The 11,916-nt window shown below is 47.9% G+C and overlaps 1 protein-coding gene across 1 annotated transcript in view; it reads right to left on the minus strand.

Annotated features, from left to right (window-relative positions):
- Positions 1 to 1,772: 1,772 nt before the first annotated feature.
- rnf220a (ring finger protein 220a) overlaps positions 1,773 to 11,916 on the minus strand; it is a 27,180-nt gene continuing 17,036 nt past the window's right edge. The window contains 3 exon segments of the mRNA XM_066681077.1: positions 1,773 to 3,902; positions 5,861 to 5,935; positions 7,243 to 7,351. Coding sequence (XP_066537174.1) covers positions 3,831 to 3,902; positions 5,861 to 5,935; positions 7,243 to 7,351 — 256 coding nt within the window. The 3' untranslated portion in view covers positions 1,773 to 3,830.

Here is an 11,916-nt window from a genome sequence, read left to right on the forward strand (position 1 = left end):
GAAAGGAACAGGGAGCATCCACAGCTCGGCGCTAACACAGATGATTAGATCTAGAGGGAAATCGACTCTGTAATTATCTGCATTAGCGCAACAATGAAGGGTTTGCGCTCTAATGCTCATCTCGGTTCGACTAGCCTTACATTACGGGCACGAAGGAGTTTCTGAGGAGACGCAGCGTTTGTGTTGATGTCCATGCACCTGAGTTGCTAGCTTGGGTATTGTATCTTCACATTTGTAGCAGCACACATCACAAGACCCCAGCAGCATCAGCACACGAGTGGGGAGTGTGACTTACCTGTCAGAAGACTATGGCCTTCCCATAGAAGCACTAACCCGAACCTTGAATGCTGCCCCATCTTAAACATGTCCAATTCAGCTCAGGAAGGATTGGTTTATCAGGGCTTGGGTCCTTCTGGATCAGTCCCTGCTTCCTTTTCTGGGGCAGAGTTCCCTCATATTCCTTACACAGGAGTCACCTCAACAGATGAAGCAGCGAGTCGTAGTTTGTTACACTAGGGAAGATTTAAGGGTTAGCTAGAGAACCCAAGTCCAGGGTTAAGGACTGTCAATTAGGACCATCCACAGCTCTTCTCCTATTGGGCACAGTTCACCTGAGACCCAGATTCACTGATTGCTAATTGGCAGGTTCAGTGGGCATGTTTGAGAAGCCCAGGATTAGAGCTGTGCACCCCTGTGCTAACTGAAGAAGGCTCATTCATTCATCGTCTGTAACCACTTCATCCTGACAAGGGTCCCGGCTTGGTACAGAGCCTACCGGAAGTGATTGTGCGCAAGGCAGGGACACACCCTGGACATGGTACCAGTCCATCACAAGGCATCACACACTGACTCATTCATTCATTCACACTCGTGGACAACTTTAAACACACACGCGGTCACCCTCAAACACCTGTAGACAATGACACACAGCCAGTTCACCTACCATCAACCTGTGTGTTCGGACTGTGGGAGGAAACCCCTGCAGACACAGAGAGAACACACCACACTCCTCACAAACAGCAGCAGGTTTTCCATCCACCTGGTTCTTGCAAATTTGAAAATGTGAATGGATAAAGACCCAGATAAAGACCCCAAATATCGTCCAAAATATTTATGCGCTTGGACGAGGTGGAACAATTTTAAAAAGAGTGTTGAATAATGAGCCGAGTTCTCGCCTACGGCGCATGGGGCACACACTGGGCTTTTAACACACTCCTCAGACTCTCCTTCCTCTGATGCTTTAGGACCACCACCACCACCTTATTTTAGAGCATTGCACTTATACAGCACTGTGCAAAAGTCAGGGACTGCACTGCATTTATATTCCTGCAAAACATTATGAGTGCTCTATGACACAGAAGCCCAGTGTCTGAGTCGCACTACGGCCAGAGATTGAAAACAGCTGTGAAAACCATTCTGACCAAAGAAAACCCACTCAGATCTTGTCACATGGCTCGTTTCCACGGCGCACGGTTCCCGATCACCTTCAGTTTGGGGATGGAAACACGACACATTTGGCTCTTTGTTTGTGCTGAAACTCTTAACTGGCCAAAACCCAGCTGATGATCCAAGGCAGGGATCCCGCGAGATCCTGGCGCTGTTTGGCGGCGACACTACATTCAGCGCCACGGTGCTGCCACATTATCTACAGGAGCAGCACAGTTGTTGGCCACTGGCTGGCCGGAGCGGACCTGGGAAAGAGGGCAGTACAGGAACGCTGGTTCAGATGTACAATCATTTAATTACTGTCAAGTGTAGTTTACAAACGGGTAAGACAAGTACCATTTCCAAGAATTATACAAGGACACACATCAGCTCACACAGGCATTTGTGCAAGTTCTCATCTCTGGAGCAGGACCTTCTTTTTATTGGCAAAATAAGAAAAAAAATCAAAAACAAAGACGTGGGCCCTTCTTCCTTTTTCCGATAAAGGATCCACCGTGGGTTTGAAGATCAGCCTCGCACTCAGATCACGTAACTTCAAACGCTCGTTTGTACAGATGGGTTTATTTACAGAACCGAACAACTGGGGACCGGAGCCGACAGGTGGCGCGTTACCGCTGTTCCTCGTACATAACGGTGCGATTAAAACAAACAAATAAAACTTAAAAAGAAAAGTTATATCCAAAGGAACGTTTGACTGTTTATTGTTGTGTTCAGATCAAAGACCTTTCTCTTTTTTTTTTCTTGCTTACATCAATACAGAAAAATCACAGAATATATAGTTGTACAAATACAAAAAGCACACCATCTCACTCCTGGAGAGAGTTAGGAACCAGGCCATCGGTCAACTCTTCCAGACCTAACTGACCCATCTTCTTGTGGAGGAACGAGGGGGGGTTGGGATTGTGGGGGGGGGTGGAGAAACAAAAGCATTTTCAATCAATCATCGGGAGCTTGTATCTCTGAGAGGAAGAACAGGAGGTGTCCGTATGGAACAAACACACATCTAATGAAATGAAGACGACGAGCCGTTTTAATCCTCCGGGAGTGTTCGGGATTTAGAGCATCTTCGGGGTCATTAAGGGGAAAGGAAAGCCGGTCTCTCCATTTCATACACACACACACACACAAAATAATAATATTAATAATAAAATAAAAACCAGCAAAGCAAAAGACACACTCTCCCCTGCTTTAGATTTGAATCTACAGTGAACACTGTAATATCAGAGTGGAAAAGAGAAAAAGAAATGTACAGCCTAAATTTTTAAAGCCTAGTTTGAGTAGTTCTTATTAATATTACTTAAATTTCTTCCTGTACAATGAAATACAAGTTTAACCTCAAGACAACGACATCTGTTTAAAAATACAGAGGGTTTTCTTTTGCACCAAAGATTGAAAGCCCCGCCCACTCCCACCCAGATCCCACCCAAAAACTAAAACTGGACTTTAGCAATATATACTTCTGTGTGTGTGTGCGTGGTTTGTGTTGCGTTTCATCACGTCTTTTTTGTTTCTGCGAGTGTGTGTGTGTGTGTATACGTGTGTGTGTTGGTGTGTGTATACAAGTGTGATTTCTATGTCATTTACTCACAACACTGTAAACATACATAGACTATAATACATGTGCTTGCACTGGTTCATTGGATTTGGTTGACTTCACTAGAACACCACAAAATAAGTGTAAGTTTGGGGGAGAATAAAGAAAACACGGACATCTCTTTGTTGAGGGGGTGGGGTGGGGGGTGGCGTCAAGGGTCCAGCAGATGCTTGCTGAGTTTGGTTGTTGTTTGGAAGAAAAAGCTGGAGAGTTAAATATTAATTGTCTTTTTTTTTTTGTTTCCTTTTGTTTTTTTTAAGTTAGTCCCTGCCTCGGTGGAGTCCCAACCTGAGACCAGCTCTTAGTGGTCTGGCTGAGGGAGGTCCCCCCCCCCCCACACACACACACACACACACACACATATACACACACACACAGTTGCAGCAGGGGTGGAACAAGTGAGATGTGCTCCTTCATCACGGTGACGAAGAGGTGGTGTCATCCCTCCAGAGAAAGTGAGACTGGACAGTAACGTATGGCTTAGACCTGAGCCGCCTGTGGGTCTCCACTAGGGGGCAGTGTCACAGGTCGGCCGAGGAGAGAGAGTGAGAGAGAGAGAGGAGCTTCTTGCTTGGGTACGTTGTGAGGGGAGGGTTACGTCCGTTTGCAGTCCCCATGCAGTTCGCTGCTACATCAGAAGTTCATGCCCGTCTCTCTCAGTCAAAAGGGGGGGGAGGGCGGGGCAACAGAGAGAGAGAGAGAGAGGGGGGGGGGATCAGAAGTCCACCAGAGCAAAAAATAAAGAAAATAAGGAAATAGAGAAGGAACGCAGGCTGCAACCAGCTGGTGTTCACAAGTAAACGCGTCGGAGGTCTCCTGGCGAAGTGATGGTGTTGCACTGTGGGCAAAGCTTCTTGTTTCCCTGTTGGAGATAGAGAAAGAAATATGAGACACTCTGGTCGGTGGGGTGTCGCTGAAATGGGACAGAAACAGGGCACGTGAAAGTTTTTCTTAAAGGAACACTGGGTATTACTTTGACCATAAGATAACACCTTTAAAATAGCTGTGATGATGCACTGAGCTGTAACAGGGAGAACAGGGCCTCCTTCGTTTCTACTCTGCACCCGTAACTGAAGTAAAACAACTATGTAACATTTGGAGGAGGGTAGGTAACGAGTAATTACACTGTAGGGGGAGCCCAGGAGCAAAAACCTGAATCTTACGTAGTGTTTCTTTAAAGCCGAACAACACGATAAATGCTACCAACGCGACCAGTGGACATTTTCTTCCACGTAGAGAGGACTACAAGCGGTAAAGACCACCCTGTTCGCTCGGCACCAGATCTCTGAACCTCAGTCATCACCCATAAACACCTGCAGTAAAAAGGTGCAGGGGGAGCTGTGCAGCCTCGCGTCTCTCGCACGGCTCAGCGTGGTGCGGAAAAGCAGCGCAGCAGCAGTCAGTGAGAGTTCCTGAGCTTTAAAGAGCCTCCTGGAACAAACACGCGCTCAGAGAGAGCAGCAGAGGTGAAGTGTTATATTTTGCCTGTCACACGAAGACAGACAGAGAGAGATAGAGAGAGAGAGAGAGAGAGAGCTCCCCGTTGTTCTGAGAGCTGCTTCTAGAAATAGAAGGAACCGAGAGGAAGAAGGATGGAGGTGTAGACTCTGCCACAACCATGAGGAATTTCTGAAAATATCCACAGAGCCTTCACACACCTCTCTACGGACCCAGGTGGACACACACAGGTTCAGTTCCGAAAAGAGGTGCAGCCCCAGACGTCTGTGAGGTGCAGGAACTAGTTTACGCTCCTTATAATGTGATAGATGATGTTAACACACCTCTTAAGGACACACACACTGCCCCGGAGCGTAGAGTAAACTGCACCAACACCTAAATGTGTCTGTGGTATAATGGACATAACGGTTATTTGCGTTAGATGCGTCTATCTGTGTATAACACACCACCCCTGAGTCTCAGAAACCTGCTTCTCTCCTTTGTTCTGGTTGGTGAAGGCTACCTGCGTTTTACAGCGAGCTCCACCCTCGTCTATGTGGAGCAGCAGCAGCAGCAGCAGCAGCACCGGCTCTAACCAAATTAGATGCATTTACTTTGATCAAGACGCGAAGGAGCCCCGGCGCTACTTTTATTGCTGTCTTCAGGCAACAGTTTTAATGCCCACATTAGTAACAAACCTCTATAACACACACACACACACACTCCTCTGAAACCCCCCCGTCCGTTTCCCTTCATCAGTGTTATACACACAAAGCCTTGTGAAGGGAGGACAGGAAAAAGGCTGATTTAATCTAACGCATATTGAAAAAGGGCTGAGGCTGTGAAACATTTATTTATTGCTTCCGCATGTAGCAGCAGAATAGGCTCAGCTCCCCGGAGAGCAGCGGCTGAAAAGAGCTTAATGCGTAGGAGGACGGATGAGGTGAGGACATGACTGTGTGTGTGTGTGTGTGTGTGTGTGTGTTCAATTGGCTGTATGGAGATTATAAACCGAGGCCGGTGCAAGTTTTGTGATTAAAGGTACAGCACAGAAATGTATGGGTCTGGATAAAGCCTGGTGACTGTCGTGTTGGATTTATATAAATAAAGAATGTCACACTACTCAGACGCTCATTTCACATTATGCACTGCCTGTATTTGAGAGGTTTTAAAGGGCTTTAAAGCAGTGAACCGCTCTGGAACCTTCTAAATGTGCAGCTCTGTTAGCAGCTACTGCTACGTGTCACAGTGTGAAAGTAGAAAGGGATAAATGCAGGACTTCTTAGACAGTGCTCGGTGTGTTTATTAGAAGCGTATTGGTGCGTCTCTGAGGGACAGATCTGCAGAGTGACCAGCTCAGTGTGAAGACGAGAGGGTTCTCACCAGAGTCCTGAGCCAGCATTCTTCACAGTGGACGTGCCAACACTGGATGGAGGTGAGGGGCGCTGTGTAGGAGTCCTGAGACAGAGGAACAGAAAAATTAAACAACAGTCAGTGCTCCGTTTGAGTAAAAACACCAAACACCACCAACACACACACACACACCCAATGAAAACACACCCAGATGAGACGTCACTAGCAGGCAGCAGCAGAGGCACAGCACGCAGGATGGGCAGGCAGTGAAGGGGCACTGCAGGGGAGAGTGTGTGTGTGTGTGTGTGTGTGTGTGTGTGTGAGAGAGAGAGGGAGAGAGTGAGAGAATGTGGGAAGGCGTGTGTGTGTGTGTGTGTGAGAATGGAGATCCAGTGTAAGGTGAGGGTGGGCGGGGGTGGGTTGAGGTCAGTGGGTGGGGGGGCACAGAGAGGCTTACCCTCCGGAGCGGCAGTAGCCTCTTAATCGCGCTGCTGCCTGGGACGAAGCCTCTGTAAAAACAGCAGCCAGAGCCCAGGGGTGGAGCCTCTGCGCCCCCGAGCCTCACCAGACCCCCGCCCTTGCCGTCAGGCCCTGTTGGGAATCGTTTCCGCTGCAGGGACACGCAAGAGCGCTACTGAGAACCAGAACGTGCTCGCCACAGCTTACACACACCCGGAGACAGCCAGCGCGAGGATGCGGGCGACACACAACACACAAGAGGAAAGGGAGGAATGGAGGATGGAGGACAAGAGTTTCTGTTGAGCTACGCTGGGGGAAGGGGCCTTTATACCTCACTGGAGGTGCAAAGTTGCATGGTGTTGCAAGAGTGGGGGCTGGATTTCAGAATGGTGTAATTCATTATAAAACATATATATTTAAACATGACGTGGTGTGTAGCAGAGTGGGATGACACCATATCCTTTGGGAATTTGGGCAACCGTCACAGGTGCAGTGTCCAGAGGCCTGCTACCATTATTGTGAGCAGTAGGTGGCAGTAGACCGCCGCTGATGACTACCCCAGGGACTTAAAAACGCATTCAGCAACTCTGGTGTGTGAACTAGCAGCATTAGCAAAGACAAAAAGAAGTGCAGGACATGTCAAACACCGAACAAAAACAAGCCACAAGAACAAACTAAAGAATGACAACACCGACTGCATTCAACTCTTACGACTGCTGTGAGGAACGTACTAACCCACCAGCCCTCCCCTTAACGCCGGGGTCAAGTTGTGCCGGCTGAAGGGCAACGCCAGCTCGACAAAAACACGTGGTTGTTCATGCTGATGCCGAGGGGCGACACCTCAGACTCAGAGGAGGCCATCGGAGTGTCCGACACTTATGAAGATGGCATGCAAAGCAGGCAAAGCAAGCAGACGCCCAGATAGACCGCATGACCACGCTAGGTGTTCTTACCATACAGATGAGACACTTGTATCTGTCTCCTCGGAGGATCTGCTTCTCCAGTTCTCGGATACGTGCCTTCAGTGCCTCCAGTGTGGTCCCTGTAGAGTCCTCTGTGATCCTGCAGGAACACACACAATGCTCAGGGTCAGTCAGGCCATTATTTACCAATCGCAGTAGTGCTGGGCGATATGAGCGCAAATCAATATCACGATTAATTGTACATTTTACCACGATTTTGTTTAATGAATGGTTATTTTCCTTTGTTATTTGTGACCCTCAGGGTTCAGTGACGAGGCTTGTGCTGTAAATATGCTCCAGTTTTAAAGCTGGGATGTAACTGGGAGCTCGTTTCTCTCTTGTTTTCTGAGCAGTGTGTTCTCAGTGTTTACATTTGACTTCTTTTAGTTCGGTGTGGTCTTAATTTTAGTCAAAACACAGCACGTCCACACCTCAGACACTGTTTTCTTATTTGGTACGAGCTCGAGTCGCTCGGTCGGCCTCTGTGTTTAGGTTCTCCTCCATGTGGCAGATAGGGGGCGGAGTCACGTGACTGCAGATTGGTAGCATGGTTTAAAGGGACAGTACATGAACACACAGTGGGGACACAACAGAATAAAAAATAATCGATACAGACAAGATTATGTCGATTAAAAGTTCTGAATCTCGATTTCGATTAATTGCCCAGCTCTAAATCACAACATGCCACAGCTCGAAATTGTGTCACCACACACACACACACACACACATACACAGACTGGCAGGCAGTCATCCCAGCACCTGAGAAGCATCTGGAGGTTGGGTGCTTTATTGAGGACACCTCAGCTGTGGATTTTAAGGGAGGAGCAGGGCTCCTTCACCCCCACCCCCCTCTCATTTCAATGTCTCACTGATCCAGACTTTTCCTGCTGAACAACACTGGACAAAAACACAAGCGTGAATCAGTTCCGGTGTCAAACCGTCAAGTCTGACCCGTCCTCCGGTTCCTAAAGTCACAACTGATACACTTTCACTAAGCTCCAATGAAGTGTCAGGACAAGGCTTTGCTTCTTTACCACGAGACAGGCTTCAAGGCCGTACACACCCACCCCCCCCACCTCTCCATCTCCAGCCCTCACTAAACAGCGGCTGACGAATGCCTGTGGGCTGGTGAATGTACATTTAACACTGTCCGTAGCATATGAACTCGCAATAACTAAATCAATACGGCCGGCATTGATTGCGCAGCGCGGCGCTCGGCGAGATGTTTATGGTGATCCGCTCATTTTCCAGCCAGATGGAGCGCTGATCTACAGTATTGATCCGACGCTGAGCCGGCGTTCTCCCAGGCACGCTCCCCCCGATTAGTGCCTGCCCGTTCAGCCGGCTTTTCCGATAGCGCCATTTATTACACGCCTGTGCCCCCCCCCCTCGATGAGCAGTCGTCCACCGCACACACGGGCCTCTGGGAAAGCGGGATGTAAATCAGGAGAGGGGTCATTAAGAGGCAGGAGGAGCTCTTTATGGACTGCCGCTCTCCTGTAATGCCAAACGGAAAAGAAGAACAATGCCCACGTAGGTGAACAATCACAGGCTTCCTCAAGAGTCTACAGTCATTCTCTCAGCTCTTCTGACCATAGAGCAGCACTTTGTAGCTCTACAATTACAGACTGTAGTCCCTCTGTTGTCCTGCATGTTTTCACCTTGTTCTTTAAGGCGTGATTTAGGTGGTCTAGGAGTTCTGGTGGTGGTGTGTTAGTGTGTGAGGCGCTGGTACGAGTGGATCAGACACAGCAGAGCTCCTCGAGTTTTTAAACCCCCTCTCGACTGAGTATAGTCCACCGACTAAAACCATCCAGCCGACATCGTCCTGATGAACGACTAGAGGACGACCAACGCGCACAGATTCCAGACCACAGGAGGTCCTCGGGTTACGTCAATCCCCAGTTACGGTGTTTCGTGGTTACGACACATCTCCCATTTACTGTATAAAGCCTTGTTCGACGTAAGTGGTTTTGCGTCGTAAACGTCGTAATGTGAACTTCGTGTGTGGTGTGCGCGGCGCGGCAGAAGAATACGCGGTTACGCGGCTCGGGACCGAGGAGGATAGGTGTGAGGATAGGATCAGTGCTTACAATATGTTATTTACGTACAGTGTGTACGTATGTTCCGACTTACACCGAAAATCGGTTTACGACGCGACGTAGGAACGGATCAACGTCGTAAGTCGAGGACCCCCTGTATTCGTTGTGCAAAAACGTGATCCATATTCATTACTAAACATTACGAGGTTACAGCAATAATAGTATTATCAGTGCCGTAACTATGGAAACGTCCCCAAATCCTGCTGGACTCCAGCCTCAGGATGTGAACTAGACAAGGAATAATAATAATAATAATAATAACGATGATAATAATGTCCACGGCCATCTCGGTGAGGCCCACACAGATGAAGACGGAGAGGAAGCCCTTCCCAGAGGCGCTTTGAGAAGCACATCTCCCCAAAGTCACTGTGACTGGGTGAAGACCTTGGCCAAGGAGAGCCGGCCAGCCAGCAGACAAACTGGACAGACTGCCGGTCAGCTATTTGCCGGCCTACAATCAGCACAGGGACCATAAAGCTTTAAAATCTCCTCTTATTAGTGGGCAGCTTGTAAAAAAGCATTTAGCCTTGATTAGCGTGCTTGCTTATAAAGCAGACGGAGGAGTGTGTGCGCGCACCGCGCCTGCTGTTTTTCTTTAACGGCTTCGTAAATCGCAGCGCTGCACTCTGCCATCGCATTCGCACCGAGTGGAACTTTCCCCCAATAAAGGCCAGCCCTGCTCGCATGCGATTACACACACACACACACACACACACACACACACACACACACAGCCATGAATATTCATCGAGGGGTGATTTACAGAAAACCACATTCTAAAAGTTATTTAATTCCCCCGGGTAATAAAAGGGGGTTTTAATCTGTCTTTATGTGCAGAGAGTAGATGGAGAGCTGGGCTTGACTTTCCTGTAGGTCCACACACACACACACACACACACACACACACACACAAGGTAAAGAGGGCAGGATGAGCTCACCCACAAAGGCAGAAAATAATCAACCTGCTGATGAGTGTGCTGCAATAGAGTTTGGACAGAGACATTAAGCAGGCATTTAACCGCCACACACTTAACGCCACGTATTCCACAGGCTGATAAATGCCAGGACGTCGTCTTTGGGAGAGTGACGTAACCTCAAGCGATGCTGGAAGGACACGAGCTCTAGGACTATTCGCATGAGGTCTGCTTTGGTGCAGTGGCCCTGCGATTGTCTCGCTCCAGTGGACAGTGTCTGCTGCTGAAACACTGCTTTTATGACTTCTTTTGGTGCTAAGTTTTATTTCAGCTGAGATTTTCACGAGGCCACAAAGCGTCTCCACACTTCCACAGTGGAAACCACTAGCTCCGAGCCAAAAAGGCACAGCGTTGGTGTAAAAATCAAAGGCCAGACAGAGCTGAAATGAGTCAGAAGGCCTTCCTTAAAGGCATTTAAACGAATACAGTGATTGAAAATGGGCTCATCCCGTACACAATTTCGTTTATGAAAACTACGACACAAATATAGACACGCCACTTTTCACAGTGAAAACCAGACAAGAACTAAATAGAAATAATGACGTGAAGACGAGAAAAATGACAATAATTAAAAAGTAAAATATGAAAAAGACTGATAAATGAATAGTTATTACTGATTTAAAAACACAATCACAAGGAATTAAAACAGAAAAGTGCTCCAGATGATGGCAGTGGTCAGGGGACGAAGTCACAGTAAATGTTTTTAGTAAAAATCAAATCCTCAAGCGTCTAGGTGTCACTGGTAACAGCGAATCAACTGCTGGCCAACGATTCACGGTGTTGAACTCTTGGAGTCGACTCAGTCGACCCTGTTCAGAGCACTTTTGACTTTAAATTTTAAATGTTAGTGTGTTCTCTCTGTGTCTGCGTGGGTTTCCTCCGGGTGACTGTCTGTGAGGAGTGTGGTGTGTTCTCTCTGTGTCTGCGTGGGTTTCCTCCAGGTGACTGTCTGTGAGGAGTGTGGTGTGTTCTCTCTGTGTCTGCGTGGGTTTCCTCCGGGTGACTGTCTGTGAGGAGTGTGGTGTGTTCTCTCTGTGTCTGCGTGGGTTTCCTCCGGGTGACTGTCTGTGAGAAGTGTGGTGTGTTCTCTCTGTGTTTGCGTGGGTTTCCTCCGGGTGACTGTCTGTGAGGAGTGTGGTGTGTTCTCTCTGTGTGAGTGTGTGAGTGAATGTGTGAGTGTGTGTGTGTGTGTTGCCCTGTGAAGGACTGGTGCCCCCTCCAGGCGCCCCCTCCCACCTTGTGCCCAATGATTCCAGGTAGGCTCTGGACCCACCGTGACCCTGTAGTGGATAAGGGTTACAGACAATGAATGAATGAATGAATGTTAAGTAAATGCTAAATATATTAAACGAAAAAAGTGGCATAATTTTGGATGTTAACATGCTTTTAAATGTAACATAACACTTTATCTTTGTTTCTGAGACTTGATAGTAAATAATACCTCTAAAATAGTCAAATCATTTTAGATTTTAGACTCAAACGAGATTAACAGTAAATATCAAAAGCCTGAGACTAAAACTAATTGAAAACCAGCTGCCAAAATTAACTCTGGAAGCTCTCAAAGCAGCTCTGGCTCAGACGAGGGGGGC

The sequence above is a fragment of the Hoplias malabaricus genome, chromosome 9 (genome assembly GCF_029633855.1).
Source record: "Hoplias malabaricus isolate fHopMal1 chromosome 9, fHopMal1.hap1, whole genome shotgun sequence".
Classification (NCBI taxonomy): Eukaryota; Metazoa; Chordata; class Actinopteri; order Characiformes; family Erythrinidae; genus Hoplias; species Hoplias malabaricus.